Consider the following 7,263-nt stretch of genomic DNA (forward strand, 5'->3'; position numbering starts at 1 on the left):
CTTGCTCGGAGATTTCATCTTCATTCTCTCCGGAAGTCCTGACACAGGCCAGAACCGACCTAATTTCATATAATTCTATTAGTTTATATTCTATTCTATTAATATTGCACATATTTACCTTTTAATTTTGTTTATACAACGTAAAATCCAAGACATTTTAGTATCCAGTTTGGAAAAAGCCCTCTCTTCTACACCATCAAAACCCGAAGGCTTGAAAATCATTGTTCGCACCTATATTTATAGACTTTTCAGAACAAACAAACTGAAAACTGTTTGCTGTGATTGCAGTTGAAAAAAATATGCTACTGACAGCTGACACTCTGACACTTTGACAGTGTGACAGAAATTGTGTCAAATCTGAAATATAACAAATGCGGTATCGAGTGATAGAAGTTTTCAAGACGAATTCATGGGTGGACATTCGGATGTATTTTGAGCCAATGTGGACACTCCGGAATGCCCGTTTTCAGTTCCAACGGAGCTCAAAGCTGGCCATTTTGAATTTTCTTTAGAAATATGGCAAATGAGGTATCAAATGACAGGATTTTCGAAGACGAATTCTTGGGTGGACATTTGGATGTATTTTGAGCCAGTGTGGACACTCCGGAACGTCCGTTTGCAGTTCCAACAGAACTCAAAGCTGGCCATTTTGAATTTTCTTTGGAAATATGGCAAATGGGGTATCACATGACAGGATTTTCCAAGACGAATTCTTGGGTGGACATTTGGATGTATTTTGAGCCAATGTGGACACTTCGGAATGCCCGTTTTCAGTTCCAACGGAACTCAAAGCTGGCGATTTTGAATTTTCTTTGGAAATATTGCAAATGAGGTATCAAATGACAGGATTTTCGAAGACGAATTCTTGGGTGGACATTTGGATGTATTTTGAGCCAGTGTGGACACTCCGGAATGCCCGTTTTCAGTTCCAACGGAACTCAAAGCTGGCGATTTTGAATTTTCTTTGGAAATATGGCAAATGGGGTATCAAATGACAGGATTTTCCAAGACGAATTCTTGGGTGGACATTTGGATGTATTTTGAGCCAGTGTGGACACTCCGGAACGTCCGTTTTCAGTTCCAACAGAACTCAAAGCTGGCCATTTTGAATTTTCTTTAGAAATATGGCAAATGGGGTATCAAATGACAGGATTTTCCAAGACGAATTCTTGGGTGGACATTTGGATGTATTTTGAGCCAATGTGGACACTCCGGAATGCCCGTTTTCAGTTCCAACGGAACTCAAAGCTGGCGATTTTGAATTTTCTTTGGAAATATGGCAAATGAGGTATCAAATGACAGGATTTTCGAAGACGAATTCTTGGGTGGACATTTGGATGTATTTTGAGCCAGTGTGGACACTCCGGAACGTCCGTTTTCAGTTCCAACAGAACTCAAAGCTGGTCATTTTGAATTTTCTTTGGAAATATGGCAAATGGGGTATCAAATGACAGGATTTTCCAAGACGAATTCTTGGGTGGACATTTGGATGTATTTTGAGCCAATGTGGACACTCCGGAATGCCCGTTTTCAGTTCCAACGGAACTCTAAGCTGGCCATTTTGAATTTTCTTTGGAAATATGGCAAATGAGGTATCAAATGACAGGATTTTCGAAGACGAATTCTTGGGTGGACATTTGGATGCATTTTGAGCCAATGTGGACACTCCGGAATGCCCGTTTTCAGTTCCAACGGAACTCAAAGCTGGCCATTTTGAATTTTCTTTGGAAATATGGCAAATGGGGTATCAAATGACAGGATTTTCCAAGACGAGTCCACCCAAGAATTCGTCTGGATGCATTTTGAGCCAATATGGACACTCCGGAACGTCCGTTTTCAGTTCCAACAGAACTCAAAGCTGGCGAATTTGAATTTTCTTTGGAAATATGGCAAATGGGGCATCAAATGACAGGATTTTCCAAGACGAATTCTTGGGTGGATATTTGGATGTACAGTAGGACTTCGAATTTGGCAACAAATGCGTGTCGCCTATGTTGCCAAAATTGAAACCGTGCCAAAATCGAGACGCTTTTTCGATATGAAAAAATTGAATATAAATGCTTTAGAAATTGACTAAATCTCAACAATCAACGATTGCAAATTGGGCGAACGTAGACTTTGACGGACGTTGTTCCGTGTTCCGGAGGGCTCGGTTGGAAATAACCGACGGATACGACAAGTGGGTACACCTGTATCCTGTTGATCAGATTGCGTTGATTTTTTGGTTGATCAATTAAAGGTTAAATATATACTCATGTTTCCGGTTACGGTGACTGCGACGCGGTATTTCGTCGGTTAGTTTCGTATAAAACAGCATCTGCCAAAATTTCTATGGGGGAATCGGTAAGTTTTACTTTAGAGCCCTACAAAGGTATACTTTTGTAGTGCTTTAGTGTTATAGCTTCATCAGTAGTGTTCAGTCGCTTCATTATTTATATATACTTCAGTGCTTTAAAAGTGGCCCGTTTGATTTTGTTGGCTTAAATATTAAATAAATTATGTTCTAAGCAAAGTATACGACAAACTGCAGTCAGCTGTTCCTGTTATTCGAATATCAGACAGGAGTACAAGATTCGAACATGCGACACATTAGACCAGAGCGATTCCCAAATGGGGGTTCGCGAACCCCCGGGGGTACGCCAAAAATTTAGTTCGCTGCAGAATAGTACAGTATCCCCCCGCTAATCCGACACCCAATAATCCGACGACTCAATAGTCCGGATCTCGCTAATCCGGAAAATTCCGAATTAAAAAGTATTGAACTTGACTTCTTTCAATCGAACACTACCTTCGTTTGGCGTCAGAATGGCACTCTTTCTAACTAAATGGAAATGGTACTGCTTCTAACTACGTTCACGTTTGCTATGGCCATAATATTTTCATTGCTATTCTCAATAGACTGATGTGCTTGCACTTATTTCGACACTAACTAAGAATTTCAAAGTATTTTGTTGACGAAATTGAGCATTACTGAGTATAAAACATAGTTATTGCGTTCTTACGACAAATATTTTCAAAAATTTCCGGAGTTGTTTACGTATGGATGTAAACAAAACCACATTTCAAACTCACGCTGACGTCAGTTTGACTGTCGGATTATCGAGTCAAAATTCGCTAATCCGGCTATAAATTTGTCGGATTAGCGGGGCGGTACTGTATAGGGAATTCCGCCGGGGGGTTCGCGAACCAAAATAGGTTGGGAACCGCTGCATTAGACCAATGCGTACCTCGCTCGAGGACGAGGCCGCATCTTTATACTAACATGCTTCAAACTTTGAAATAGTAGTTATGCCTTATATATCATCATCAACGATGACTTTACGTTTTTGACGTAACATTAAACAAATCACTGCTGAGCTGGTAATTTTATCGTCATTGTTTTCCTTCGTTGAAGTTGAAGGCCGAAAAGCTCCACTGCGTGCTGGCTTATCAGCTAGCGTATAGTTTCTAATTTGTTATCAGCGGAAAAATAGGCAAATTATCTCATCCGATGCAAGCAGTCAGTTGCGAAGTGTCAGTCACGCTGATCAGTTGATTTCTACATACGTACTAACTTTGTTCAAGCTGTGCGAATGGAGCTGCACGGTGAGCTAACACGCGACGAGCTCAACGCAATAGAGCGGGAGTTCACACGACTGAAAGGTATGTAATAAATAGGTACACTTGCTCTTAGTCATATTTTCATATATTTTTTCACCTGCAGACAAATGCTACCTCGACCATGCTGGAACGACACTGTACGCGGATTCGCAAATCCGTGCGGTTCAGCAGTGCCTAACGGAAAACCTACTCTGCAATCCGCACACCAGCCGAACTACGGAAGATTTGATCGATCAGGTTCGCTACCGAACCCTGAAGCACTTCAATGTACGGTCGACGGAGTACAGCGTGATATTTACGTCCGGAGCGACGGCCAGCCTTCGGTTGGTAGCGGAATGTTTCCAGTTTGGCACCGTCGGATCGTTTGTGTATTTGCGTGATAATCATACATCGGTTTTGGGAATGAGAGAGATCGTGAATACCGAAAGAATTGTACCGATTGAAAGGAGCCAATTGCTGCCGAAATCTGCTACCGAAACTGAAGCTAATGTAGATGCTGATTCGCTACTTGTTTTGCCGGCACAATGTAACTTTAACGGTGTTAAGCATCGGTTGAAGGTGATAACGGAGATACAGCAAAATGGTCTTGAGGGGCACGATCGAGCACGGATGCATGTTTGCTTGGATGCAGCAAGCTACGCGGGAACGAGTTTTCTAGATCTAGGCTTGTACAAACCGGATTTCGTTTGTTTATCATTTTACAAAATATTCGGGTAAACAGCAGTGGCGTTTAGATGGAATATAATAACTCAATATGTTTGTATTGCAGATTTCCAACAGGCCTGGGAGCTCTACTGGTACACAGAGATGCATCCAGTTTGCTTCGCAAACGGTATTACGGAGGAGGTACGGTAAAACTTGCAATGGCTGGGCAGAACTTTCACGTGAAGCGAGATTCTTTGGTTGAGTGCTTCGAAGATGGTACTGTTCCATTCACTTCGATTGTGTCGGTTTTGCAAGGGTTTGAAACACTTGACCGCCTGGTGCCTGCCACTGGACCTGGGAGAAGTTCGATTGAACGAATTTCGATTCACACATTTCTTCTTGGTCGATATTGTTACCAGCGATTGGAAGCACTCCGGTATGACAGTGGAACCAACGTGGTTCAGTTGTATCACGATACGAAGTTCGAAAACTGTTCGATGCAGGGCGGCATAGTGAACTTCAACGTGTTGCATGAGGATGGAAGTTTTGTGGGTTTCGCCGAGTTTGCCTACTTGGCCAGTATTCACAATATCATTTTGAGAACTGGATGTTTCTGCAATCCTGGAGCTTGTCAGCGATTGCTTGGCTTGACAGATGAAGATGTTCTGAAGCAATTCAATGCAGGACATGTATGCGGTGATTCCAACGATCTAATCGATGGGCAACCGACTGGCTCGGTGCGAGTATCCTTTGGCTATATGTCCCAAAAGAAAGACGTTGATCGTCTTTTGGAAATGCTGGAGGAATGTTACGTTAGGAAAACGCTCCGCAATGGGATCTCCCGGATGCAAATCGCTTCCAGCTACAAGAAACATTTTCAACCTCGACTGAAACTGATTTGTTTGTTTCCGATTAAATCTTGCGGAGCGTTTAAAATCACTGACAGTTGGCCATTGTGTCGTAAAGGATTAAAATATGACCGAGAGTTCGTGATAGTTGATGAAAATGGCGTTGCTCTAACGCAGAAGAAGCAAACCGAAATGTGCCATATCCGACCAAGAATCGATCTCAAAAGCGAGCAAATGGTTCTGTTCCACCCAGATATGCCCGAGTTTACCCTGAACTTGCAAATGCTGGCGAGGTTGTCAAACGGAAATCAATCGGTCAAGCTTTGCCAGACCAAGGTCTGTCAAGACGAAGTTCAAGCCGTGGATTGCGGAGACAAAGTGGCCGATTGGATTAGTCTTGCTTTGCAAACGTCCGGTTTACGTTTACTACGTCAAGCAGAGGGCGAGGTGCGCACTGCACAACAATCGTCGACCAAAGAAATTGCCCTCTCCAATCAGGCTCAATATCTGCTGATTAACCGAGCATCAGTCCAGTGGCTGGCTGACAAAGTGCCCGACTGGGACGATTTTGAAATGGGGCGTAATCTTGACTCATTAGTTGATCGATTCCGTGGAAACTTGATTGTTGAAAGCGTACCACCTATGGAGGAAATTCACTGGAAGCACGTAACGATTGGTAGTAATCTGAACTTTGTCGTAGAAGGTCCGTGCTCTCGCTGCCAGATGGTTTGTATCGATCAGACAACAGGTTCTAAGACGGTGGAACCACTGCGAACAATTGCTCGCGAATTTAAAGGTAAGATGCGTTTTGGAATCTACCTTTCACATTTGGCTTTGGACCCAGTTTCGGACGAGATATGGTTACACTGCGGATCGATCATCGATGGGACAATTGAATAACACTCTTTACTAGCAAACTACGTTAAAAAATATACCTCACTGGAGCTTCCACCGTTTCTAGTTAAGTTGATCGTTAGTATGTTACTGCACTACACAGTCTGTAATAGGTTGCTCTTTAACCCTTTGTAGCGGTTGTCCAACTTTAGCAGCCCGAACCTGTTGCACAACTTCGGCATACTCAGGAAACGCCAACGAAGCTAGCTTGGAATGCACAAGCGTATCGTTGATTTGCACTTCGAACGATCCTCGCCGTCCGGTTCGGCAGGTTACTTGCGCGTCGGGCACGCTTTCAGCAATCACGCGGCTCAGCTCGAGGCACTGCGGCTTTGAGTTGCAAACATTGCTGATAGGGGAGAAATTTAAAAATTTACTCGTTGGTGGATGCTAGACTAGTGCAGAACAAGAAACTAAACCGGTAAAAGACTATAGCATTTAATAAAAAACTTTGGTGCTACGTTTCCGTTCTCAAAACCTAATTTTAGTTTGATTTGAGTGATACCTGAACCTGATACAGTTCAATTATCACCGCATTACTAAAAGAGTGAAACATCCCAATTACAATAAATGTTTTAAATATGCAAACTTACCAATATTCAATCTCAACCCGAACCGTGTTCGTTTCGTCCTTTTCATCGGCGGAATCCGTTGACCGTTCCATAATCAACAAGAACAAAAATCGGTCTTTTTGGGTAAATCGCCGTTTTTCACCACATTTATGTTTACTATCACTTAATCACCACACCACACTTATCCGGCACAGTAAAAAAAATGACATTTTTATTTAATCTGCAGTTTAGTACCAAGGGTAAGTCGCTTGGAGCACTCTATGCACATTAGCGTTATATTTATGTGCCAATTTTATTCCTTGTGTGTCTTTTTGTGCCAGCAAGGTGCCAATCACGTCATACTTGGGCTCATGAGTTCAGTTTGACGATGTCAAAAATAACAGAGCAGCCAGACTCCAATAGTTTGGAGTTTGGATGTCAAAACAGAAGACATATCGTTCCCTAGATGGGGCCTAGCCAAGGGCCTAGCGACTTTTCCCTTGTTTAGTACTAATTAGGTTTTCGATGCCAACACTCTTACATCGCCTCCGATTTCAGTCTGTGGCCTGGTCAAGGTCGTCTGCGAAAGCTTAGGATGCTAGGAATTGGTTACCTCGTTGGATACTTTTGCTACAGAGCGTTTCTCTCGTTTCGACGCCAGATCGCACATTCAATAGCAATGTTGAATAACATATACTACAGTAGAGTTCATCCCCTTGCCGCAG

The 7,263-nt window shown here is 42.7% G+C and overlaps 2 protein-coding genes across 3 annotated transcripts; one reads left to right on the plus strand and one right to left on the minus strand.

The window, feature by feature from the left end:
• The first annotated feature begins 2,435 nt into the window (after positions 1–2,435).
• Positions 2,436–6,448, plus strand: LOC128733226 (molybdenum cofactor sulfurase 3). Of its 2 annotated transcripts, none has more exons than XM_053826914.1 (4): positions 2,436–2,474; positions 3,287–3,642; positions 3,704–4,313; positions 4,370–6,448. In XM_053826914.1, the coding sequence occupies exons 2-4, from the start codon at positions 3,573–3,575 to the stop codon at positions 5,991–5,993; spliced, it is 2,304 nt and encodes a 767-aa protein (XP_053682889.1). In that variant the 5' UTR covers positions 2,436–2,474; positions 3,287–3,572; the 3' UTR covers positions 5,994–6,448. The 2 variants fall into 2 exon arrangements, with proteins under 2 accessions (XP_053682889.1, XP_053682891.1); XM_053826916.1 differs by having other exon boundaries at positions 2,465–2,512; positions 3,395–3,642.
• On the minus strand, positions 5,981–6,677 carry LOC128733252 (migration and invasion enhancer 1). The gene is made up of 2 exons (XM_053826917.1): positions 6,581–6,677; positions 5,981–6,336 (listed from the first exon to the last, which is right to left on the minus strand). Exons 1-2 carry the CDS (start codon positions 6,649–6,651, stop codon positions 6,075–6,077), a joined length of 333 nt encoding a protein of 110 aa, XP_053682892.1. The 5' UTR covers positions 6,652–6,677; the 3' UTR covers positions 5,981–6,074.
• Positions 6,678–7,263: the final 586 nt, after the last annotated feature.

Source organism: Sabethes cyaneus, chromosome 1, assembly GCF_943734655.1.
Source record: "Sabethes cyaneus chromosome 1, idSabCyanKW18_F2, whole genome shotgun sequence".
NCBI lineage: Eukaryota > Metazoa > Arthropoda > Insecta > Diptera > Culicidae > Sabethes > Sabethes cyaneus.

Excerpts from the sequence above, each read along its gene's own strand:
- LOC128733226 (XM_053826914.1), top strand. The coding sequence starts at position 3,573 with ATGGAGCTGCACGGTGAGCTAACACGCGACGAGCTCAACGCAATAGAG. Across the intron at positions 3,643-3,703 it reads GGAGTTCACACGACTGAAAG|ACAAATGCTACCTCGACCAT; the intron begins GTATGTAATAAA and ends TTTCACCTGCAG. Across the intron at positions 4,314-4,369 it reads TCATTTTACAAAATATTCGG|ATTTCCAACAGGCCTGGGAG; the intron begins GTAAACAGCAGT and ends TTTGTATTGCAG.
- LOC128733252 (XM_053826917.1), bottom strand. The coding sequence starts at position 6,651 with ATGGAACGGTCAACGGATTCCGCCGATGAAAAGGACGAAACGAACACG. Across the intron at positions 6,337-6,580 it reads CGGGTTGAGATTGAATATTG|CAATGTTTGCAACTCAAAGC; the intron begins GTAAGTTTGCAT and ends CTCCCCTATCAG.